We start from the raw sequence: 27,897 nt of genomic DNA, 5'->3' as shown, positions 1-27,897 counted from the left end.
TCATCGATACAGGGAATTAACTGATGTTTGCCTGAAGGGAGGTGTTGTGGGTGGGGGTTGGTAAAAAAGATAAAGGGATTAGGAACTACAAATTGGCAGTTACAAACTAGTCACAGGGATGTAGAGTTCAGCAAGCAATACAGTCAATAATATTGTAATAACTATGTATGATGTCAAGGGTGTACCATTATTGGAGGATCACTGAGTAACTTACATAAATGTCTAACCACTAACCTGTACACCTGTAACTAATATAATATTGAATGTCAACTGTAATTGAAAACTAACTAAATAAATAAATGTTTACTTTTCCTGCTCTTCCCATTTTTTGGTACGGGAAAAAACTTGAACTAATTTGTTTTACTCCTACATAGTAAGACTTCGACTTTTGTCATTTACAACAAATATTTCTATTAAGATACAGATAGTTATGACTGGAAGATGAACCAACAAAAAATATAATTAGTAGTTATATAATATTTCTATCTCTGCCTTGGTCATATAGTTTAATATTTTTTCATATTGAGAGCATATGGAAAACTATGTAATGCCAGAATTTAGCAACCCTAAGAGCAGAATTTAAACATCTAAGATACTCTTAATAAGGCCTAAGTTGTCAGTGTTTGTGATTAAGATGGAAGCAAGTTAACTGCATATGTGGTCAAGACTTTTGTCCCCAGAAATCTTTTAAAATAAGAAAATAATTTATCAGTGGCACTTGGCAATGGGCAAACTAAATGACACACTACCAACCCAAAGTATCTATATTCTGGTGTGTGAAGAGATAAACAGTCTTCAAAATACCCCAAGAGTAAGGATTTCCTGTTCAAACTTTAAGTGACACATTAATGAGAAATCTGCTTTTTCCACTCTTGCTTCACTCTGAGCTTTCACTGGGCAGCCTGTGAAGACCACAGATATTGTTTGTTTACAAGAGTAACGTGGTCTCCCACTGAAGATGCTCACCTTTCTGGCCTAAAGAAGGTATGTGTCTCTACTCTCCTGTCTCTCTACTGGCCCATCCTATGTAGTGGGAGATTACAGATGCTAGATGTGATGCAACTGAGGTATTATTAATAAGCTAATAAAAAAGAATATTGCTATCTTTATTTAAGTAATTCAGGGTAAAACATTTCCTTAAACTTCTTAAGTTCTTGCCTATGGAGAATTACTCAAGTGTACATACACATGCATAAATGGGTTTGGAAATAAAAACATTTAGGGTAAAATCCCAGAGGAATCATGAGAAGGAACGGTTATTTTTGGATTTTTGTAATTAATAAAGATATAATTATATGCTATATTTGATGTTTAAACCAGCCTTCAAAAACAGATTCTTAAAATGAATTCTTTGAATTGTGCAGGTTAAACATAATTCTACATACACTTAGATTAAATAAAAGCAGTTGGCTTTTAGTAAAAATTATGAGGAGGTAGTTCCTGTAAAAAGCTAATTTAAGCTTAATTATAAACAATGAAAAGATTTAAAAAATTAAAGGAAACATTACAAGTAGTGACATCACACTGATAAAGAAATGCTTGTCTAATGAATTATGTTTCAGAGTCTGACATAAATAAGAAACAATAACATGTTAAATATGTTAAAATAATAATTAGCATAACTAACATATTGATGAGAGTTTATAAAAGCCAGATTGAATATCAAGTGTTTTACATGCATTGTATCTACATGTTTCTATTCCCACTTTCCATTAGTAATGTAGGTTGCTAGACGCTAAGTAAATATTTAAAGGACATATATTATAAATTTCGAGTCAGATTTAATTCTAGAACTCACTGACCACAGAGCCATTGACTGAATTATTAAATTACTTGATTTGATTAATTACTTTGCTTACAAAACTAAAGCTACCCTCATTGACTTTGAAAGTAATAGGAACTTTTTGGAAGTTTAAAACAACATAGTTCTTCTATAAATTATCTACATATGTATTTATCATTTTATAGTATTATATCTTTACAATTAAATCAATATCGATTTATTCTGTTACATAAGTATTTAAAACATTTTGTTGTCAATATTTTTTAGGTTTTGAATAAATTTACTGTGTCTGTAACATTTTTCAACACGTGAAATATTTCTTTGAATTTGTAATAATTTCTCATAACTTCACAATCATTCAAAATAAAAGATCATTTGATAACAACTCATTCCCTTTGCTAAATAACTGTAAGTCACTAAGTGAAATTAATTTAGTGCAGGGAATTACTATATATGCTATATATGCCAACACTACTAATTTGCTGTCTTTGAGCACTCAGTCTTTAACCTTACTGTATTTCAAAATTATCATAAATAATGTTGTGAGTCATTTTTAATACAGAATTTTAATTTTCAATACACTTTCTAATGGTGTTAAAAACATTTCTCTGTAATCTGACTTAAATCGAGACTATTATTATTTATGAACTTCTTTATTCCTCACTAATTTATCACTTTTCATTGCACTGACCAAAAATATATTGTCAAATTCAGAATATCTTAAAAATGTATTTAACCATGAGACAGTTATTTAAAGCTCTAATGCATTTAAAACAAGACCTTTAGATTCTTCTAGTGGAAAAATCAGCCTAGCTCACCCTCTACCCCACCCACTTTTACTGTAAGGGATCTCGTCATTGCATATATTAATACCATTCATTCTTCAGTACCTTTACCTTAGAGCACAGTCTCGGACACCACTCACTGCAGAGATGAATAACGAAAGAGTAACCTATGCAGAACTGAATCGGGCTAAGGACTCCAGTAGACAGCAAGTAAAACCTAAAGACACTAAGAGTTCCATTTCAGTAACAGAGCAGGAAATAACCTATGCAGAATTAAATCTTCAAAATTCTCCCCACGATCTTCAAGGGAATGACAAGAACTACCACTGCAAAGGTAAAATATTTACTAGATGCACAGTATAACTGCTCTGGGACGTGCAGTTGAGGTGCAGAGTTGTGGGGAAACAGTAGGGAATATGTGGAGAAACACTTTTTATTTGTGGGGATCAGAGCTTGCAGTTGGAATACAGTCTAATGTGAAATCTGAGGACCAAATTTACTCAGGCATCATTGTAATGTGTAGTCTTTGACCAACAGCTCATGGAATATTGTATTTCCTGACAATGCAATGGTACATTCTGAGAGGAAGATTGCAATGGCAGATATGGGTCTGGGATCCAAGTTTATGTATATGATTCCCTGTGAAGGAAGGTTCCCTGTGTGCAAACTAGCAAAACAACTGTTTCCATCTCATTCCTCAGTATTTCCCTTTCTCTCCCTGTAGATTTTCCATCACCTCCAGAGAAGCTCTTTGCTAAGATTCTGGGAATCATCAGTGTTGTCTTATTGTCCACTGTGGTAGCAATAACTATTAAAACCTGTAAGTAAACATTTGAAAAATTATAAGGGAACTTTTCTCTTTAATGATTGATTGCCAGTGCCTCTAAATATTTCATAATATTATGGACTATGCCTCTAATTTTAGCATATGCAGTTAGAGTAAATGTGAATGGGCTGATGAATTTTGAAGATTAAATATCAGAATGATTGCAGAGAGCATTTTACAAATACATGTACATATATACATATAAATTCTGATTTTATAACTCAAAGACATGCTTTAGAAGGCTAAAAGACCTTACTGAGAAATACAAACTAATTCTTGAGATTGATTAAATCAAATACTGTAGTGGAATTTGATCCTTTAGGCTTTTGAAATATATTTCCTTAACTCTTCATTCATTCATTAATTTTTCTTGTAAAATCAATTTTATTTCAGATTATTTTAATCCTAAACATTATACCAAATATCAAAGTAAGAAACAAAAAGTATTATGATTTATGCAGATCAATATTAATTTTTTGATAAGAATTCATCTTTTTTTCTAGCTACTGAAAAATTAGAGCATAATAATTACCCTGTCACAACAGGAACCCAGGAAGGTAAATAATAATTTTCAAAGTTCTGATGTTAATACAGTTTATAGTTTGTATGTAACTCAGGATATGCAAAAAAATATTACGTTTTTTTGGAATATATAAATTATACCATTGGGCAATAAATGTCCATAAATACTAATTTTAGGAGAATGCGTCTTCTTGTGGAATGATATGAAGAAATGTTCATTTTAAATCACCATATCCATTGTTGCCGATTGGCTTATATTTATCCTGCTATGCTATGAGACAAATAATTTTGTTTTCTAAAATTAGTTTTGTCATTGACTTTCATGATATGTGTTAGAATGGGTATTTATGTTTGTGTGTTTTCGTGGTTTGGATACACAAATTAGGAGGTGAGAGGCTGACCCTTCTGTGCGAGTGTTTGTGATTGTATTTTATTTTACATGTACCAGCCAGTGAGGGTGCATAGAAATGTTATGCACATATAAGTTTGTAGTTATGCAAATATGTATATTTACTTTTATTTTTTAATTCAATTATTTTTTTCATAATAATTTCTTCAGCATATCATCGTGGTGGTTGTCCAAAGGAGTGGTTTACATATTCCAATAACTGCTATTACATTAGCACTGAAAGAAAAGCAAGGACTGAGAGTCAGATGGCCTGTGCTTCCAAGAACTCTAATCTGTTATATATAGATAATAAAGAAGAAATGGTAAGATTTTAAATGTTTCCAACATTTTATTAACGTATTATTTTGGTCTGCATTAGATTTGTAGTATTCATTAATATTTTTATATATATTTGTAGTTTTTTTTAAAGTCTGTTAATATTCTATTGTTTAAGCCTTTAATCTTTTTTCATACTTCATGTCATAATGCACATTTAATAATTTCCAGTTCTTACTTTCTGTAGACAACCATGCTTGTATACATACCTTTCGTCTAAAATAAGACTTGCTATTTAATTTTGCTGTACGATTTTAATTCTATCAACTAAACATCACGGTTGTGCAGATTGTTTGTAAATTGGAAAGACCCATGTCATTACCAATCAGATCATGAAAAGGAAGTTTCCAGTCCACAATAGCTCACTCCTGTGTATTCTCTCAACTTTCCCTCCCCATACTTAATCACTATTTGAATTTTTAATACTCCAAATTATCTTTGCTTAAATTTGAGCTTCATGTAACAGGGAGCATTCAGGATGCATTTTATGTGTCTCCTTTCATTCCCATATGACAGTTTTGCAATTCATCCACAGTGTTGCATTTACCTGTAGTTAATTTTTGTTCTTGTATTACATGTACGTGACATATTTAATCTACACCATTCAGAATACAGTTGTTTTAATGTGGGTATTATAGATAATATTTTATGAAAATCCTCGTGTACATCTTTTTTCCAAATATTACAATATATTTAGAATTCACGTATTATACATACACGTTATGTAGAATATATTGTTTTTATGTAATATAAATACAATATTTATAATAGTTTATAGATAAAATTATATTATAATTGCACATAGGTGTAATTATAATATAATGTCTTCTATTTCTCAGAATAAAACTGTGGGGCCATAAATATATGTGTATGTCAAATTTATTTAATGATTCCATCGTTTTTGGTTTATTGAGTAAATACACATTTTACCAATAGTTCTTTGATTTAAATATAGTACTATCAGGAATTTAATGTTATAATTTTTCACCTTTATAGGAAAGTATCATGATGACACTAATAGGCATTTTCCTGATTACTATTAGTTTGAAAACATGCTTCTGGGCTACTAATCAGGACATTCTCTTCTGTGAGAATGACAAGAACCTGCCATGTGTATTGCCCATTTCTCCTATATGTTGTCTGATAGTTTCCTTCCTCGCAGTTCTTGTTGTATTTTGGATATAAGCTCTTTTTTGAATTTACGAGATGCAAGTAGGTTTTGTGACCATGTAACTTACATTTTTATTCTCATATTGGAGTCTTTTATTGACGAGAGAGTATTAACGTTAGCAGAGTCTACTATATCATTTTGGGTGTTAGTGATCATTTTGGACATACTTGTGAAATCAGTCAAGGTTTGTGAAGATAAATTCCTACATTACTCTGTAGGCTTCATTGTTTTCCTTTATTATTATTATCTATTTGATGGATCCTAATTTATAGCAAAGATTATTTTTTCATAAATATCTGTATATGCATGTATAATTTTATATATATACATGAGCTGATATACTTTATGTAGATAGTAGGTATTATATATATCTTTGTATACATGATAATATATATAATATTACGTGTATATACATAAACATACACAGAGTAGTTCTCCTCCTATCTGTGGGGAGTATGTTCCAAGACCCCAGTGGATGTACTGATACACTGATAGTTCTGAACCTTATATATACAATGGTTTTTCTTGTACATAAGTACATATGATAATGTTTAATTTATAAATTACGCAGAGTGAGAGATTAAGAGCAGTAAGTAATAATAAAATGGAACAATTATAAAAATATATTACAATAAAAGTTACGTAAATGTGGGCTCTCTCATTTCTCTATTAAAATATCTCATTTTACTACACCCACCCACTTTGAGGTACGACAGCAAAACTAGCACAGATTTCTTTTTCCTCAATAATTTCATGGATGGAGTGGTATTTTTTATGGCAGAGTTTAGCGGTTTTTGCAGCAAATTTTTTTGTCTTTATCAAATCAAGAACTTTCATGTTTTTAAGTATAGGAATTACTTTACAGCCTCTCTTTGGCATATTTGATCGCTAGTACCACTGGTCTCATGCTTTGGGACCATTACTAAGTAAAATAAGGGTGACTTGAACACAAGCACTAAGATCCTGCAACAGTTGATCTGATAAACAAGAGCTACATGTGACTAACATTAAGGAATGGGAGCATATACAGTGTAGGTACGCTGGACAAAGGAATGATTCATATCCTGGGCAGATGGGAGTGGGGCAGGGGTAGTTTCATCATGATACTTAGAACTACACACAACTTAAACTTGAATTTTTAAATTTTGGAATTTTCCTTTTAATACTTTTGGAAACTGGCTGGCCGTGGGTATCTGAAAGAGCAGGTAACTGAAACCATAGTTAAGGGGGCACTACTGTATGTAAATCACAGTCTGCACAGTCTACAGCAGTTTGAGTAACATGGAGAAATCTTATCTCCTTTTTTGTCCCTTTACTGTGTCCATTTATAATATAATTGTCTTGAATATTTTATCCATATACATATAGATTCACGTGGCAGAATGTTATAATTTGCTTCAATGTATAATTTTGCCACAACTATCAAACAATTTAGAAAACAAAAGAGGAGATGGATAGTCTATATATATAGTAAGATTTTTATTCTTGTTTTATTTTCCTTTCTGATGATCCAAGAGCCCTCTTTCATCATTTAATTCCTGCTGGATACTTCCCTTTCACTATTATATTAGAGAGGGCCTGAGGGTGACATGTTTTCTTAGTTTTTCTTTATCTGAGAATGTCTTGATTTCTCCTTCATTCCTTAGTTTTACTTTCGCTGCACTTTTCTATGCTTTTTGGTTAGAATAAGGCAGTTAGCATCTAAAGGTTTCCTGTCTTTCTAGCCTGCTGCTTTCATGGTTACCTTTGACTGGAGAGAAAAGGCTTTTCTTGGGACTTTTGTCTGCCATTGGGTGTTTGTGGTTTGCTGGCCTTGCAGCGTCCAGTCTGGGATAAGTGAGGTAAAAAGTAATTCCAGGGAGCTAACTGCCATCTGTTTCACTAGGTCCTAAGTTCCCAGCTCTCTCATCATTCTCATCACAGATAATTAGTGGGAGAAATAAAGAATATCCACCTTCATGTTACCAGAATAAGAAGTCTGATCTGTAGCAGTTTTAATTTAATTATTTAAAACTAATGGTCTTGAGAATCATTTCATGTATTTATTTGTCAGCCTTATATCTTTTGTAACATTTTCATTAAATATATTGGAGTGATATTGGAGCTATTTTTTTCCATTGGCACTCAATTAAGTCCTTGTTTCAAAATAAAATTTATTGAGGTGACAATGGTTAATAAAGTTACATAGGTTTCAGGTGTACAATTCTGTAAATGCATCATCTATATATCACATTGTGTGTTCACCACCCAGACCAGCTCTCCTTCCATCACCACATATTTGACCCCTTTTACCTCTTCTGCCATCCGCACTCCCCTTTTACCCTCTGGTAACCACTGAGCTGTTATGTGCGTCTATGAGTTTTTGTTTCTTTATATGTTTGTCTTGTTCTATTGCTCCTTTCAGTTTAATATCACACATATCAGTGAAGAAATATTGTTCTCGACTTTTTCTGTCTGACTTATTTTGCTCAGTATAATAATCTCAAGTTTCATCCATGCCGTTGCAAATAATACTGTTTTATCTTTTCTTATGGCAGAATAGTATTCCATTGCGTATATGTACCACAACTTCTTTATCCAATCATCTATCGAAGGAAACTTTGGTTGTTTCCATCTCTTGGCTAGCATAAATAAAGCTGCAATGAAATTCAGAGCACATATATCTTTATGGATAAATGTTCTAAGGTTTTTTGGGTATATACCCAGGAGAGGGATTGTTGGGTCATATGGTAATTCTATTCTTAATTTTTTGAGGAACCTCCACATTGCCTCCCATTGCAACTGCACCAGTCTGCATTCCCAACAAGTGTATGAGGGTTCCTTTTTCTCCACGGCCTCTCCAATACTTGTTATTGCTAATGTTGTTGATAATAGTCATTCTAACAGGTATGAAGTGATATCTCTTTGTGGTTAGAATGACATTGGAGCTTTTAAATGTCCAACTATAATCATTGAAGTATTTATAGCTCCTTTTAATTTTTTCAGTTTGTACTCATGTGTTTAAGAGTTCTGTTGTTAAGTGGTCACGTGTTTATAATTGTTTTATGTTCTTCTTGTAATGACACCATTAACATTTTGAATTGCATCTTTTTATTTCTAATAATATTTCATGTTTTAACAGCTATTTTGTCTGGTATTAGAATGGCCAGTTCAGCGCGCTTATGTTTACAGATTATAGGGTATATCATTTTTCACCCTTTTACTTTCATTTTTTGTGGCTTTGACTGTAAAGTACATTCATGATAGACTGCATATAGATGGATCTTACATTTTCCCCAGTATGACAATTTCTGTCTTTTGAATAAAATGTTTATTTTATTCACATTTAATTTAGTTGGATTAAGGTCTGCTGTTTTTCTCTTCGTTCTATGTCCATGTCTTTAGGTTTTTCTTCAATATTTCCTGACATCTTTTGTTTATACACATATCATTATAGTGTTCCATTTTATTCTTCTGTTGATGGTTTGGGTATATTTTTTATTTTCTTAGTAGTTGCTGTAGATATTAGACAAATGTTTTTAGCTCATCACTGCCTACTTCAAGTTAATTCTGACTAAACGCCAGTGAAATATAGAAACTTAGCACCAATACAGTTTTATTTCCTCTCCCATCTGTTGGGGTCTTACTATTTCTTCTAACAATGTTGTACTGAGTCAGGCAGGACTGGTTTGTGAACAAACAATAATGCACATCGTTTGTGACCTGGCATTCATGGTGTACACAAGGATTACTCTAAGTGAATCATTCTAGGGATTTTTGCACCACAAAAATAATCAAATGCTAACAAATAAGGTTTTTTCCTTCCACCCCTAAACAAGGTTCCAGCACAGAGTTACATCCAAATAGACCCAACTATACAATGTCATAACTATTGCCTTAAATAATGTCATTTTTAAAAGTAATTACAAGAACAGAAACACAGATGCTTAAGTTTACCCACATATTTACCATTTCTACTGCTCTTCCTTCCTGTGGCTCTGAGTTACCGTCCAGTATCATTCACTTTTAGCCTGAAGGACATTTTTGGAGGGAATGTCTGCAAACAAGAATTCTCTGTTTTGTTTTTGTGTATTTTGTAAGGTGCTTATTGCAACTTCTTTTTTGAAGATCTGTTTTGCTAAATTAAGAATTCTTGTTTCACAGTTTTCGTTGTGTTCCTCCCCACCCACCCCCGTACCTTTTGCTCTTTGAATATGTCACTCTTCTATTTTTTTTTCTGATAAGAACTCATCTATTAATCATAGTGTTATTTCCTATAAGTAATGGGCAACTTTTTCTTATTTCAAGATTACCTCTTTGTACAATTTTTTTTGCTCTCTATTTTACATTTTGTATTGTGGTATAAACACTTAAGATAAAATTTACCATTAAGAATTAAAAACAAATAAACACAGACTTGATTTTCTTAGAGTAGTTTAGGTTTACAGCAAAATTGAGACAAGACAGAGATTTTCTATATACCTCTATTGGCTACTCATCTCCCTCGTCTGGAATAAGGTGCAGAACAAATGTGGATTCTGGGTGAGATATTGTGGTCCATGGGTTGCTGGAGGAGAGAAATATCTCACCCATTTCCTAATTTTCCACTGACCTAAGGTACATCATGCTCCCGCATTTTCCTCATGATTATTTCCTTGCATCTTCAATGGTTTTCAGTCATTTGATTATAATATTTTGAGAAGTAGATTTCTACCTACTGAATCTATTTGTATTTGCTGCATTGCATATGCCTACCATATTTTTAAAATTAAATATAAAAAATTGTTTATTCATTATGTCTCAAAATTGTTTGTCTGTCCCTGTCTCTCTTCTTATACTCAGCGTACATTTACACCTATGTTAGTTTTCTTGATACTGCTCCAAAAGTCTCTGAATATCTGCTTCTTTTTCTCTTTTTTCTTTCTGTTTTTTGGGATAAATAATTTTTAAACACCATCTTCAATTTCATTAATTCTCCCTGTGTCTCCAATTTTATGTACATTTAGTAAATTTTCATTGCAGGTAGTGCTTTCCAATTCACAATTTCTATTTCATTCATTTATGTGCTTTTTCTTTCTCTATTTGGCACATGGTTTATCACTGCCTCATATTCAAATATAATTATTTGACCAGGTATTTAAAGTGATTATTCTAAAATATTTTTTAAATAATCCTAACAACTGATCTCAATAAAAGATTCTTTTCACTCTTTTCCTTGTATATAAAAATCGTTTTTGTATGCTTTCTAATCATTTACAATTACATATTTTTGATAATATTGTGTAGTAAACTTGGATTCTGTTTCATTTATTATTTTTTGTGAGTTGTGAAACTTTAATGCAGAATATTCTGTTTAGAGTTTACTTGCTTCTATCTCTTCTCAGTTTTTAAAATTCTACTTGTTTATTTTTGTTTTTAGCCTGGCTTCCTAGGGATTCCCCTTGTGTATGCATACCTCGGTTGACAACCAATGATTATATATTTTTAAAGTATTCAAATACCTCCAGTCAATAGGATTTCCATAGTCTGTTATTTGTACTTGTGTGTGTATGTGTGTAAGGGGGAGTCCTCATAAATTTGCAATTAGTTTTCAAGTCCACATTGCCTTTTATTTTTACTAGAATCAGCTTTATCTCCTCTACACAAGTACACTTTTGTTTCATCAGCCAAAAATGTGTAGAGAGCTAATGTCTTCTCTTCTAGTGAACTCCTCCTTTTATTTTCTCTCTATTGTATTTTTGGCTACTACTGCGCTGGACACAAAGGAGACTAAAAGCTCAGACTAGCAAAAGGGTGGGTTTTGCTCTTTTTAACCTTGTGAATTCAGCACTTTAAGCTGAAAAAATAGCGGGCAATTTATCACCCCTCCCCCAGTGCTAATCAAGTGTGCACCTGTGGAAACAACACCTTTGATTTTGGCAGCCTTCTCCAAATTGCAAAAACAAGAGTTCTTCTTACTCACTGAGCTGAGGTGACATGGGAGCAGTCGGGGTGACATGGGAGCAGTCCTAGGCAGGAAGGCTACAAATTTAGTCCATTCTTACCTGAATTTCTAGGAGCTTTTCCAATAATCAGTCACAAGTTATTGTTAGTCTTTGGTAACTTGTCGCAGCCTTGAAATTATTTGTGTCAAATTCCCTCTTCAGTAATAATAATAAATTTTCCTAACATGTTCAGTGTGTAAGTATATAATGTAAATGGAAAGACTGAATAAAACACAAGAAATTAACTTTATATTCCATTAGAAATTCAAAGTAGCATAAAGCATTTTTTTGGTGTCTCATATAATTTGTTTCTCATAGAATTTTTTGAACATATTCCGTTCTCATTCGTGGATTGAACTCTCCAACAGAACCAATATAAGTTTGTTGGTGTCGAAAAATGGCTCACCTCTCTCTTCCAAACTGTAAGTTTCATGAGAACTCTTATACTTTATGCCTTGAAGTAATTAATCATAGCAAGAAAAAGCAATATGTGAACCATTATATGAAGACTATTATTTAAGTATTTCCATACAAAATTATAAAAGAACTATTCAGATATAGATACATCAGTATTAGTCTAATTCAATTATTTATTCATCAGAGTATTAGGTCGTGTATATTAGCAGGTTAGTGATATCTTCTCCTCTGTATTTCAGGTTCTCAATATCTTCAGAGATGAGCAAGAATTGTACATTTGTGTTGTTTAACTCAAACCAGCTTTATTCAGAATCCTGTTTAGAAAAAAAACTATATGTTTGCAAGCACCAGACACTTTGTAGTATCTGAAGTTGGTATAATGCTAATCTGCAAAAAACATATTCTTATTTTTTTAAAAAAAGACACAATAATTTTCTTATAATTATTTCTTATGATACAAGTTTGAGTACAGTTTTACAGTCACAACAAAATTAAGGTAGGTACTGAGATTTCCTATACTCCCCCTATCCCTACACATGCAGAGCTTCCACCATGATCAACATCACTCACCAAAATGGTCATTTGCTACTGAGAATGAATCTACATCGATGCATCATATTCACTTAAAATCCATAGTGTATGTGGCACTTCACCCTTGGTGTTGTAGAATTATATCTAAATCTGTATTTTTATTACATTTAAAAAATATATACCCAAGTACACGTTATATGTTTCTTAAGCTTTTGCTATTTATTAAAATAAACCGTGTGTTATAACATTAAGAGCTGTTATTACTAAGTCCTCAATATGGTGAATAATTCCATTTATAGTTCTATATTAGTTGATTTGTCCTAACTAACGAATGTTGAAAATGAGGATTCAACAACACAGGCTGGCAGAGTGTATAAGTCATAGTGGAGTTAAAACACAAAAAAGAGAGGGAATTTGATTGAAAGTATTATTAAGTTTTTGTAGAGGAGATAGTCCACCAACGAGATAAAATAAAATTGTAAGGAATAGACTAGGCTTAAAGAAAAGTACCCAAAGGTGGAATGTCTTGTAAGCCAGGTCTTCTCCCTCAGGATGGATTTCAGACTTCACTGAACACAGTGTGGCTGCAGACATTCTGATGGCTGACACATTCACTGGGTTGCCCTGGATCGAGCAGTTCCACAGTCCACTGGCTGTTATTGGTGAGGACGAATCTCAAGCTATGACTGGCAAGCAGGAAGACCTCCTTGCCCTGGAGTCCGCAGGCAGAAGTTGGAAAAGAGGGAACTGTGACTGGGACTGACCACAAACACTGATCGATGTGAATACCCCATAGACTTCCTGCATGCGTGCAACTGGCAACCTCACCACAGAGCCAATGGAGAGAAAGCACCATGGAACCAGGAACAAGAGTCCTTTCTCTGGCAAAATAACATCACACGAGCTAACAAGGGAGAAAAAGTTATAGGATCTAGTTCCATTATTTCAGAGAGGGCAATGAAGGAGAAATTTGGAGCTGATATTAATACATTGTTAATTGGCCCTCAAGATTATTGTGCAAGAAATAAGTTGCTATATGACACAATTCTTTATAGAAAACCCTAAAGATACCACTGAAGAAGTATTGAAAACAATAAACAAATACAATAAAGTTGCAGTATACAAAATCAGTGTTCAAAAATCCATGCATTCTGACATACTAATGAAATTTCAGAAAAGAAATGCATGAAACCATTTCTTGCAATTACAACAAAAAATAATATAATATCTTGGAATAAACTTAACAAAGAATTTGAAGGACATATGCAGTGCAAACTGTAAGACTTTATTAAAAAAAATTGAAGAAGGCACAAAGAAATGGATAGATATTCTGTGTTCATGGATTGGAAGAATTAACATTGTTAAAACTGCCATATTACCCAATGTCCTATACAGATTTGATGCAATTCCCATCAATAACCCAATGCATATATTTAAAGAAATAGAACAAATAATCATCAGATTAGTATGAAATCACAAAAGAGCGTCAATAGCCAGAGCAATCTAAAAAAACCAGAACACAAAAAACCAAAAACCAGGGCTGGAGATATCACACTACTTGGCTTCAATTTATACTACAAAGTGAAAATAATCAAAACAGCATGGATATGGAAGAAAAACACACATACACACCAATGGGAGAGAATTGAAAACCCAGAAATAAACCCACATATATATGGGCAGATAATTTTCAACAAAGGAGCCAAAACATGCAATGGTGGGAAAAACACACACAAAAAACCTTTGCAATAAATGGTGCTGGAAAAATTGGAAATCCACTTGCAAGACAATGAAACTGGACTGCTATCTGTCACCACACACCAAAACTAACACAAAATGGATCAAAGTCCTAAACATAAAATCTGAAACAATAAATTGCGTAGAAGAAAGAATAGGTATTAAATTTATGGACCTTCGGTTTAGAAAGGATTTTATGAATTTGACCTCAAAGGTAAGGAAAGTAAAAGCAAAAATAAATGATATCCAGCTAAATATCCAACTAAAAATCTTCTGCACAGCAAAAGAAGCCAACAACAGAACAAAGAGGCAGCCAAAGAAATGGCAGAAAATATTTGCAAACAATACCTGCCATTGTTTTGCGCTAATATCTAAAATACAGATATAAAGAACTCATACAAATCCTCATCTTTTAAAATGTAGGAGTGGCTCTCCATGCTTCAATATGAAGAAGTTTGAGTCTTACAAAGCCTGGATGATCTGAGTCCTGTTGCTTCTTGCATCTTATTCTCTAATACATACAATGTTTCTAAAACCTTTTTTCCTCCCATTTTCTCCCTCAACCTTCAGCCACTAAGGAGATTTCACAGATAAGCTTTGTCAGTTCATCACCATAAAAAGTCAAAACCACAAATAATTACACTTTTCTTTATGTACTTTATGTATAGCTGTACTTTATACATGAAGTGAGATTTTTTTCACTACTGTCAAAAATCAGTTTTTGTCCACTTGTCAACGATATTACCCCTTTTGAGAATGCATGAGCTAACGCTGCTCCCTTCACTCACTCTGCTCCAGCTTTGTCATCCTCCTCGCTGGTCCTCAAATATTCAGAAGTGGTTCTTCAATAGGAAATTTCATTAGTTGTTTGTTCAATTTCAAATTATCTTCTCCATTTATCTGCTGTCATAATTTTCTTACCAAAGTCATGTCTTTTTCCAAATACTATATTCCCAAGGAATCCCAATGGAATTTCAGTTCCCTCTTACAATTGGCACTCCCAATTCCACTTACTCTTTTTAAAATGCTTTCATGCAACATTGATTTTTTTTTTTTACCTTCTAGCATATTATATATCTCAATTTCTTTTTTCTGGTTTAAACAACAAATATTCTATCACATTTTGGAGGCTGGAAGTCTGAAATGAAGGTGCCAACAGGGCTGTCCTCACTTTGAAGACTCTTGGGGAGACTATGTTCCATGCCTTTCTCTGAGCTTTTGATGTAGCCCCCAGACTTTGGCTTACAGATACATTACTTCAAGCTCTGCCTCTGTCATCTCATTGCTGTCCGTGTGGGTCTGTCTTTGCTTCTAAATATCCCTCTTCTTATAGAATATCAGTTGTGTTGATTAAGGGCCCACCCTACATCAGTATGACCACATATTAATTTGATTACATTTGCAAAGACTCTATTTCCAAAAAGGTACATTCATAGGCTTGGTTGGATATTTATTTGGGGGAGGACATGGGAGTGTGACACTATTCAATAAAATGTAAAATACAGAAAATGAACAAAAAAGGCAGATCAATATCTGACTTTTCATCTGGGTATAATTGCAACTGGAAATCATGTTCGTTTTGGTGTTTGTGAAAACTCGATTCCTACCATGTATAGATTAAAGGTTGGCAGAGTGATGTGAAGGATCTCAGAAGAGAGGGGAAGAAAACATCCTGGCATAAAATCAGAAGCAACAGTTGACTTAGTTGTCATGTCACCATGAGATTTCATACCTTTAAACACTCTTCACACTTTAAAGTATCACAATCAAAAAAACAAACAAACAAACAAAAAGAAACAAACACACAAAAGAAACCAAATAAACTAGTTTTAGGAGAAGTATTGATAATTATTTGGGAATAATTAGCTCGTACTCAGTATGCACATGTCACATTTTGAATGACACTTAAACTTCTTTATCGGTGTTGTGTGTTTTCTTCTTTCTGCAAATTAAAGTGTTTTATTCTTTTGGGGTTCAATGAGACAGAGTACATGCAATTTAAATGACAGACAAATATAAAAGAGTATTGCAAAAGATGAATGGTAATAGAGCCCAGTTAACTAGAATTTCTTCTATCAAAGGGTGGAAAAATCCACAAGATATGGGTCTGATTATGTAAAATCATAGGCTCTCATCTGTATAGAGATTTCCAGTTGTTCAATGGTAAATACAAAAGAATGAAAAATGAATTGCCTTAACCAGACTGACTTCCTTAACTTGAATCTTCTCAGGTTAGACATTGTCAAAATTTTAATTTAATTTAGAGACTAATCTTATCTTTAAAATATCTCATTTTTAAAAGACATAAACCTACAATTCATATAGTATACACTATATTTGTTTTATAACCTGCTTAAGATGTCTAATAGTTTTGTCTAGTTTCTTTATAACATTCAGCAGTTGTCAACAATAAAATATATTTAAAATTGGCTTTTGTACTAAGTCCATCAGAAGTGGAGAGACCAAACCAAATGGAAATGCTTTACCTATATAAGTTTCAGAATTTAGAAGGCCATATTTCCACTATCCAGTAATAGTTATTGATTCTGATAGTTTAGACTCAGAACAAAAAGGCACAGGAGAGAATAAATAACTAGAAAAAGAATAGTAAAATACATGATCAGTAAACATGATGTCTGACACTAGATAATTTTCTTTTTAATGAATACATCCCAGATTACTCATTTTAGACTAATTTACCCAGCTAAGCAAGCCAACTAGTTCAAGAGTAAAAACATCAGTCAGATTATTGTTTGTCTCTCCAGTGCTGTAATGGAAATTATCTCCTTCATGCCATGACCATTTCTACATTTTATCAGTTAAGAAAATTAAAAACTCATGACATGAAAATCAAGCTTGTAATTTGAAGTAATTCAGCCCTTTTCTCTGAAGATAGGAAAACTTTTGCTAACCCTTCTTTCTGATGAACAAGCATATCATTCACTTAGGCAAAGTTGTTTTTGATGGCTTTTCATTTCTTTTGTGTTAATGAAGTTCATGTTTTAAGACCGCATACTTTCATCCCATAATTTTCTCACTGCAATTATACTTCTTAGAATATAAACGGTATGTATAAGTAATTATGCTGTTCACAGGGCTTCATAAAGTTACCCTTAAAGAATGGGATAAAAACATATTACGTATTGTTCTTCTATAACTTCTTTTATTCAGGAGGGTGCATATCAATTGGGATATTTTAAATGTGTGATTTCTTTTTTTGTGTGTGTGAAAACATGTAAGTTTTACTCTTAGTAAATTTCAATTATGCAACACAGTGTAATTGACTACAGTAACCATGTAATACATTAGATCCTCAGAACTTACTCATCTTATAACTGAATGTTCATACCATTTACCACCCTCTCCTCTTTTCCCTTCCCCCAGTCCCAGACAATCACTTTTCTACTCTCTGTTTCTATGAATTTGATTTCTTTTTAATTCCACATATAAAGGATACCATGCAGTACTATATTTATCTTTCTCTGTCTAGCTTATTTCATTTTGAATAATGTGTTTTGGGCTCATCCTTGTCAAAATGATAAATAATAATCCAAAGAATATAATTTTCAGTCAAGATGGTGAAGTAGCTAAATACTGTGCTTGCGTCCTTTCACGACCACATTAAAATTACAGAACAAACATCATTGAGAATCACTTGAAGTCTAGCTGAACAGACGTCCTATAACTAAGGATATACACAAAAAGCCATGTAGAAACTGGTAGGAGGGCAGTGACATGGAATGGTTTGTCTCATACCTACATGTGGCAGTTAAAAATTGTGAGAGAAAACTCAACTATGGATATCCCTCCTGAGCAGTGAAGGGACCCAGCCACGCACCAGGCTCCCTAGTCTAGAGTTCCAGTGTCAGGACAAGTCCCCACAACTTCTGGCTGTCAAACCAGTGGAGATTGTGACTCAGTGAGATGGAGGACTGCACAGTCCCAGCTAGTCCTCTTAAAGGGCCCACACAACAGACTTACTGATGGACTTACTCATTTTGAGTTCTAGAGCTGGGGCAGCAGCTCAAAACGCACCAGGGACATATGGGGAGGAACTGAATTGTCTGGCTTCAGGACAAGTACCGGAAGGAGATCTTTCTTCCAGACAGAAGTGCTGGCAAGAGCCATTGTTCCTTAGCTAAGGGCAATCATCACCACCAAGTCAGTATTAAAAGAAATATTAAAGTGACTTCTGTAAGAAGAACAACAACAAAAAGATAAAAACTATGAATTAAAAAATGGCAAAATTACATCTCCATCAACAATTAATTTCAATGTAAATGTTTTATGCGCCAATCAGAAGACATAGGGTGGCTGAGTGGATAAGGAAAGAAAACCCTTGCATATGCTGCCTAGAAGAGACTCACTTAAGTAAAAAGACACATAGAGACTGAAAGTAAAGAGGTGGAAAAAGATATTTCATGAAAATGGAAACAAACAAACAAACAGAAGGCCGTGGTACCAATACTTACACCAGAGAAAATGAACTTTAAAACAAAAGCTATAATAAGATACAAAGAAGGACCCTGTAATCCCACTTCTGGGTATTTATATGAGGAAACCCAAAACAATACTTTGAGAAGACATATGCATCCATATGTTCATTGCAGCATTATTTACAATAGTAAAGATATGGAGGCAACCTGGGTGCCCATCAATGGATGAATAGATAAAAAAGAAGTAGTACTTATATACAACGGAATATCAGCCATAAGCATTAATGAAATCTTGCCATCTTGTACAACATGGATGGTCCTGGAGAGTATTGTGTTGCTGGAGTAGGTCAGGCAGAGAAGGACAAATGCCATATGATTTCACTTACATGTGAAATCTAAAGAACAAAATGAATAAACAAACAAAACAGAAGCACACTCATAGATAGAGAGAACATTTTGATGGTTGACAAGTGGGACAGGTGTAGGGAGGATGGGCAAAAAAACTGAAGGAATTAAGAAGTACAAATTAGTACTTGCAAAATAATCATGGGGATGTAAAGTATAGCATATAGAATATAATCAATAATATTGTAATAACTATATATGGTGTCATATGGGTACTAGATTTACCTGGGTGAACAATTGGTAAAATATATAAATGTCTAATCACAATGTTGTACGCATGAAACTAATATAATATTGTATGTCAACTGTAACTAAACAATAAAAATTATTTTAAAATAATTTTTAAAGTTGGTATTAAAAATATTAAAAATATATATATTCATATATACACTCATTGGATTATTATATGTACACTCATTGAAATATAATATATCTGTATATACGTATATAAAAGTATATATAATACATATATATACATATACATATATATGTATATATATGTATATATATGTGTGTGTGTGTGTGTGTGTGTGTGTGTGTGTGTATATATATATATATATATATATATATATATATATATATATATACATACACATGTATATATATGTAAGATTATCCAGTTATCCATTGAAGACACTTAGGTTGCTTCCATACCTTAGTTGTTGTAAATAATGCTGCAATAAACATGGGAATAGAGATATTTCTTTGAGATATTTGTGTCATTTTCTTTGTATATATATATACTTACAAATGAGATTGCTGGATCACATGTTACTTCCAGTTTTAATTTATTTAGGAATGATGTACAAAAATTGCCCCATTTCTTGATACAAGATGGGAAGAATGAAAAGAATTCCAGCTGATACACATTAGATAATTGAGATCTAATGTTGTATTTCTTTTCATATGAATGTGTAATTTACCTTATGTTTTCAAAGTCTACTTTTTCCGTCATCCTCATTTTTGGTTAAGTGAATTTTAGAAAAATTACCTTTATTTTCCTCCTACATAGTTAGACTTGAGTTTTTTTTCATTTACAACAAATATATCTATTAATATACTGACAACTAATTATGTTTGGAAGATGAATCAATGAATAATATAATGCGTAGTAATTTAATGTTTCTATCTCTTACATTGTGATATAGTTAAATATTCTTTCATGTATTGTTCTCCAAACGGACACTAATTTTTATCTGGGGGAATCTAAATAACTTACACATAAATAATATAATTAAATGCAGTAATTTAAAAAAGTGTGGCAGAGAAATTAAGATAAGTTTGGGAATTGATAATGGGAACAGTTAAAGTTGAAAATGCAGTAATTGTTTACAACAACAGGGACAAATATTATTAAATACCTATTTAATCGGGTTATGATTTTAGATTTTTTTCATTATAATGAAATGACATGATAAATATAGATAAAAAAATTAGGTAATGACAGTATTTAGCAACCTTGTCTAAGAGTAGAACTTAAACATCTATGATACTTTTAATAACGCCAAAGTTTTCAGTGCTTGTGATTAAGATGGAATCAACAACATGAGTCATCAAGTCTGTTGTCCCCAGAAATCTATTAGAATATGCAAACAACTCCTCAGAGGCACTTGCCAATGGACAAACTAAATGATACACCACAAGCTCAGTCTCCTATATTGTGAAGGTGTGTGATAAGATAAACAGTCTTCAAAATAGCCAAAGTGTAAGAATTTCCTGTTCAAACTTTAAGTGACATAGTGATGAAATATCTACTCTGTCCACTTTTGCTTCACTCTCAGACTTCACATGCAGCCTGTGAAGACCACAGATATTGTTTGTTACAGGAGTAACCTGTTCTTCCACTAAAGAATTCACAAGTTTCTGGCCTATACAAGGTATGTGTCTCTACTCTCCTGCCTCTCTGTCAGCTCATCTCATGAAGTGGGAGATTGATTACAAATGCTAAATGTGATCCAATTGAGGAATAATTAATATGCAATGAAATCCAAGAAAACATTGGTATCCCGATTTGTACAATTCAGGCTAAAAACGAGAATAAATATGAAATATGTTGGAGGACATCTTCAAATAAGTGTACGCGTGTAGAAAATTACTAATGACTGTACACACATGCATAATTGGTTTTATAAATCAATATAACTTAAAGTAAAACCTTATAAGCATCCTGACATGGAACAGTTTACTTTGGATTTTGTAATTAATAGATACAGTTATACCTGAACATTATTTTATATTTATTCAGCCTTTAAAAATAGATTCTTAAAATGAATTCATCATGTCATGAATGTCAAACTTAATTACTCATAGATGGTCGTTGATTAAATAAAAGCAGTTTGACTTGTGATAAAAAACAGGATGAGGTATCATGCAGAAACCCTTATTTAAACTTAATTTTAAACAATCGAAAGACTTTTTAAAAATTGAACAAAACTTTGAAAAACAGATTCCACAGTGGTCATAACATCTAATTAATTATGTTACATTGTCTAACTGACATGAATCAGAAATAGTAACATGACAAATGTATTAAAGTAAAAATAAAACATGGAACAAAATACGGAGAGTTTATAAATGCATTTGAGTATTGTGTTTTACATGCATTATATCTGACATATTTGTATTCCCACTTTAGAGTAGTAAACTAGGTTGCTAGATGCTAGGTAAGTTTTAAAGGTAATACCTTGTAAGTTTCCAAGCCAGAATTTATTCTAGATCTCACTGAAGGCAGAGCCCATTGACTGAATTATTGTATTATGTTTTTTGGTTTATTACACTTGCTTACACAACTAAAGCTACAGTCACTGACTTTGACAGCCATAAGACCTTTCGGAAGTTTGCACCCAAACTGTTGCTCCATCAATGATCTACACATTTATTTATCATGTTATGATTTCAAATCTTAGCCATTAAATAAATTGCAAATAACTTGTGTAAAATAAGCATTTTTTAAATCTTTTTTTGTTGTATTGTTCTTATTATTTATTAAGTTTTGGATAACTTTGATGTGTAACATTTTTCAACATATAAAATATTTCTTTAACATTTTAATGATGTTTCAGAATTCCAGTTATTCAAAATACTTTATCATTGATTATACCCCATCTCCCCTTTTAGTACATAAACATAAGTGACTAAATAAAAGTAATTAAGTGCAGGAAATTACTATATGTGCTAGCACTACTATACCCCAACTTTAGAACACTCAATCTTTAACCCATAGTGGATTTAAAAATTGTCATAAATATTGGTGCAACATTTTCTTTTCTATACAACAATTTAATTTGCACACAGACATTCTTACAGTGTTAAAATGTTGAAGTGGAATCTGACTTTAGATTAATAAAGATATAAGAGTCATGAATTTTTTTATCCCTAATTTGTTACTTTTCATTGCTTTAACCAATAATATAGTGTGAAACATAGAATATCATTTTAAGAACAATTCGTCTGTCATTAAACATTTATTTAAAGCTCTAAGACAACTAGAATACGACCTCACATTGGTACACTGTAAAATGAGCACTGTTATTTATCTCACACTCTACCCACATTGACTATTCTAGGAATCTTGCCATTATTCACACCGTTTATTAACTAAAGTAATCACAGGCGCCATATCTGACATTATTCAGCTGCAGAGATGGATATCCAACTAGAAAACTACTCAGAACGGAATCTGGCTAAGGACTCGAGGAGACAGCAGCCAAAAGGTAAGGGCATGAAAAGCTCCATTTTACTGACTGGACAGTAAATATCATATGACGAATTAAACCTTCAAAAGCTTCTGAGGATGATCAAGGGGATGACAAGAATGACAACTGCAAAGGTAAAGCATTAAATAGACCCCGAGTGTAACTGTTCTAGGATGTGCAGCTGGGTGTAGAGATGTGGGGAAACAGTAGGGAATAAGCTCACACATTTTTAATTACTGAGGATCAGAGGTTGAAGATGGAATACAATATTCTAACACGAAATCTGAGGACTAAGTTATACAGTCATAGTGGGAAGGTGCAGTCTTTGACCAACAATTCATGGAGCATTTTATGTCTTGAAAATGCAATGACATATTCTTAAAGAAAGTTTACAAGGGTAGATATGGGTTTGGGGGTTCAAATATATATTTGAAATATATATAAATTCATATATATATAGCCAAAAAAATGTGTGCACATTTTAAGAAAGGAGAACATTGTATTAAAATTGTAATACTCAATATATACCAATAATAATAAATGAATACAATTTATGTTTGACTTCTGCAATTACAAGAGGTGCACAAAATGGTTACCATCAGTGTAATTTTAATACAGTTTTTTCCTTTCTTAACGTGTGTATACATTTCTTGGCATCCTCTGTGTATATAATTCCATGTGTGTAAACTGTCTGAACTGTTGTCTCCATCTCTCTTTTTCACTGTTTTTATTTCTCTTCCTGCAGATTCAGAATCACCTCCAGAGAAGCTCATTGCTGGGATCCTGGGAGTCTTTTGTCTTGTCTTGTTGTACAGTGTAGTTAGAATGATACATTTTATTCCCAGTAAGTACATTTTTGAAAGATTGTAAGGGAACTTTTCACTTTAATGATCATCAGTGCCTCTAAACATTTCATAATATTGTGGAACAGAACACTTATTTCAAAGTCTGCATTTAGACTCAATGTGGAATGTTGTTCTGAATTTGTCAAAAGTATAAATTACAAAATGATTCTAGATGTATATATTCAGATATCATAACCCAAAGACATTCTTTAAGAGACGGAAAGAACTTATTAAGAAATACAACCTATTCTTGAGATCAGTAAAATCAATACCTGAAGAAGTGGTGACGTTTGATTCTATAAGCTTTTGAAATATCCTTCTCCCAAATGTTCTTTGTTTTATTTTCTTGGTAAAATCAATTTATTTCAGATTTTTCTAAACTTAAGCAATACACTGAACTTCAAATTAAGAACCTAAAATTATGATTTATGTAGGTAAAACTTAATTTTTTATAGGAATTAACTTTTTTTCCAGGTATTGTAATACCAGAGCAGAGTAATTCACCCCCAATAACAGGGATCAAGAAAGGTACATTATGATTTTCAGAGTTCTGATATTAATACAATTTATATTTTTGTCTATCTCAAAAAAATGTAAAAAATATAATAGATTTTATAGGGACAAACACAATTATAAAATGAGGTTATCATTGTTCATAAATAATGACTTTGCGTGTTCCTTCTTATGCAAAAATAAGAAAAAAAATCTTCATTTAAAATCACCATACCTATTGTTGCCAGTTGGCTCAAATTTCCTATTGCTTTAATAAGATGAGAGAAATACCATTGCCATTCTAAAAAAGTGGATTCATTCATTGACACTCAGGACATTAAAGATGGATATATTTGCTTATATGTTTGCTCTATATGAGCACATAAATTAGGGAAGGCGAGGTGACCCTTCTCTGTGAGTGTGTTAGTGTGTATTATTTTATATGTATCAGCCTTTGAGGGTGCATGGATATGATATGCACATATATGTTTATAACTATGCATATATGTAGATGAATGTTTGCTTTTTAAAATTCTAATTCTTATTGGATAATAATTCATAATCTCAGCCCATCATTGTGGTCGTTGTCCAAAGGAGTGGTTTACATATTCCAAGAATTGCTATTACATAAGTAATGAACATAAAACATGGACTGAGAGTCAGATGGGCTGTGCTTCCAAGAACTCTAATCTGCTTCTTATAGATAATGAAGAAGAAAAGGTAACATTTTAAATGTTTTAAAAAATTTATCAAAAGCTTGTTTATTTGATGTTGTTTAACCAGAGTTCATACAGTTTTGTACATATTTTTAGTTTTTATTTTAAAGTCCATTAGTAGTTCATTGACTCTATAATATTCTATTTGTATTTTATACCACTAATGCACATCTGATAATTTCCAGTTCATGCTTTTCATAGGAAACCAGGTTTCTACAAATACTTTTTCCCTAAAATAAACTTTGCTATTTAATTTTATCATACATCAAAGCCACTAAGCATATCATAATAGTGCAGATTGATTATCAAGTAAATAGAATCACATAATTATTAATCAGATTACAAATAGAAGTTTCCAGCCCTCAGCAGCCCTGCTCCTGTTCATTCTCTTATTGCTTTTCCTCCCTTCTTATTTAACCACTGTCCTGACTTTTCAAATGATGGGACGTCGGTTTGTTTTTGAACTTCATATAAATAGAATCATACAGTATGCTTTTTTAATCATCCTGTCTTTTTCAATTCCAAATCATAATTTTGCAGTTTATCCATACTATTGTATTTATCCGCACTTTGTTCATATCTACTGCTGATTATGTAAACGCAACATTTTAAAATCCATTCTCTCTGATGTCTCTGGATGGGGGGATACGAGTCTCATGCCCTCAAGGATAAACAGGCTTCCTGGGTCCAGTACTTTAGTCATAGGATCCCCTTTGCTGGTCCCACCTCCAAGCCCCCTCCCCTGGTCGGGGAAGGAGAAGCACTTCCTCTGGCTGCTTCTCTTAGCAGGTGCCTGATGGATCACAGTGCAGACTTGCCTGAGCAAGTTGCTGGACAGGATCCTCTCTCCAAAGCAGAGGAGGAATGTCTTCCTTGAGCCTCCCCTATTGCTAGGTTGGGTGTTGGGCACCAGCAGGCCTAGGGCACTTTCTGTGTTGGGAGGGGATGTAAGATACTCTGTCACTCTGTTGTTCCTAATCCTGGGAACATTTCCCTTTTCTTCTTCCACTTTCAGAGTTCTTCTTGTATCTTTCATTAGTTCTAGGATTTATAGTTGTACTTAGGAGGGAGTGGCAGGAAATGAGTCTCTGACACCTTGTATGGACCATTGGATTCCACCAACACAGAAATGGGTTGATGTGGTTCTTATCAGGTTAAAGAAAGGTATGGGCACAGAAACCCCAAATTTTGGCTACCATGTCATTTATTTCATTAATTGTGATACCTCCATTTTTTTCTAAAACCTGAACTTTGAGAAACATAGAAAACTACATTGATTTTGTCACAGTATCAAATACATTCAATAAGCATTTGGAAACTTATTGAAAGCCTTGTTATGTTACTTTTTTCAACATGGGTAAGTACTAAATTACATAAATCAGAATTTTCCTTATTAACAGAACTATTAAGCCTAAATGTTTAAGACTTAATTTTAAAGATAAAATGTGGTTTTTTTCTTTAACAAATATGGTTAGTGTTAGATTAGGATTCAACACTCTTAATTTGTTCTGCAATTAAGGATCCTATGAAAGAATATGCTACTTGCATTTTAAAAAATAATATAAACTTTCATAGTGATTATTCAAATAAAATTTCTTTATTTTGGGGTAGCAATTTCTGAGTTCCATATCACCTGCATCATGGATTGGAGTCTTCCGTAACAGCAGTGATCATAAATGGATGTTGATAAATGGTTCACCTTGCAAACTAAAGTAAGTTGTTTTCTAAATGCTATATGAAGAAAAATGTAGAAAAGAAAATTTCAGAAGAGTGGTATTAATGCATTTGTTTAAGTTGAATTATAAATATGAGGAATAATGGTCAATGGTAATGAAATGTTGATATAAATATTTAAAAAATGACTATCCAGTTTTCCTAATAACCAACTCTTTTTAATATTATATGAAAAATGTCATTACCCATTTTGAAAATATTGTTCTATTACAGTTACATGGAAAATGATATTGTTTCATGGATTGCGCCCATATGATACAACAAAAGAATATTCATTTTTCTCCATTACAGGGTAGCAGAACTATCATCAGTCAATGATGACTGTGCTATGCTATTCTCATTTGGCCTCATATCAAGTGATTGTGGATCTTCAAAAATGTATCTTTGCAAGCATAAGCTTCAGAGTTAAAATACTTCAGTTGGGTTACTTAATTTTTCAAGAAATGGAAATAATATTATGATTGCATACACTTAAAATTTATTATATTATTTGTTCTAATAATGAAAAGAGTTTTTGTAATAATTATTGGAAAATTATATACGTATGCAAAAGTACAGATATCATTACTCTTAGTGTATGGCTTTTATTGTTCAATGTTATGTTTACGGCATTCAATCTTTCGAAAAGATCATGTTGTATGAGTTAATTTATAGTAAATACCAAGAATAGGCAAACCTGTAGAAGGAGAAAGTGGATTCGTGGTTCCCAAGGGCTGAGGGTGTTGGTCACAGTAAATGATTGCTAATTGGTACACTGTTTCATTTGGGGGAGGAAAACATTCTCTCTTTTTTTTTTTTTTACTTTTTAAAAATTTATTAATTAAAAATGTTTTTATTAAATTCATTGGGATAACATTGGATATTAAAATTACACAGGCTTCAAGTTTACAATTCTATAATACATGATCTGTATATTGTATTGTGTGTTCACCCCCCCAGAGTCAGTTCTCCCTCCATCACTATATATTTAACCCCCTTTATCATCTTTTACCACCCTCTCCCATTTATCCTCCGGAAATCTTTCTAAAGTTTGATAGAGGTGATGATTGCAAACTCTGTGAATATACTAAAAATTACTGATTTTTACACTGTAAATGGACGAATTGAATATAAAC

General features: G+C 32.6%; 2 protein-coding genes across 2 annotated transcripts; both read left to right on the top strand.

The window, feature by feature from the left end:
• Positions 1–2,335: 2,335 nt before the first annotated feature.
• Positions 2,336–27,897, top strand: LOC109454230 (NKG2-A/NKG2-B type II integral membrane protein-like). Its single transcript, XM_088789918.1, has 10 exons — positions 2,336–2,902; positions 3,293–3,388; positions 3,898–3,951; positions 4,476–4,627; positions 12,093–12,196; positions 12,431–12,559; positions 13,260–13,453; positions 24,901–25,052; positions 26,660–26,760; positions 27,074–27,897. The coding sequence occupies exons 1-10, from the start codon at positions 2,716–2,718 to the stop codon at positions 27,189–27,191; spliced, it is 1,287 nt and encodes a 428-aa protein (XP_088646044.1). The 5' UTR covers positions 2,336–2,715; the 3' UTR covers positions 27,192–27,897.
• Positions 20,978–24,908, top strand: LOC109454308 (NKG2-A/NKG2-B type II integral membrane protein-like). The gene is made up of 4 exons (XM_088797963.1): positions 20,978–21,177; positions 22,867–23,013; positions 23,741–23,839; positions 24,315–24,908. Exons 2-4 carry the CDS (start codon positions 22,944–22,946, stop codon positions 24,377–24,379), a joined length of 234 nt encoding a protein of 77 aa, XP_088654089.1. The 5' UTR covers positions 20,978–21,177; positions 22,867–22,943; the 3' UTR covers positions 24,380–24,908.

This window comes from Rhinolophus sinicus, chromosome 1 (genome assembly GCF_057876585.1).
Source record: "Rhinolophus sinicus isolate RSI-liver-muscle chromosome 1, RSI-T2T, whole genome shotgun sequence".
In the NCBI taxonomy this organism is placed as follows: Eukaryota; Metazoa; Chordata; class Mammalia; order Chiroptera; family Rhinolophidae; genus Rhinolophus; species Rhinolophus sinicus.
Note: the sequence above shows the minus strand (reverse complement) of the source record. Positions and strands in the feature narration are given on the sequence as shown.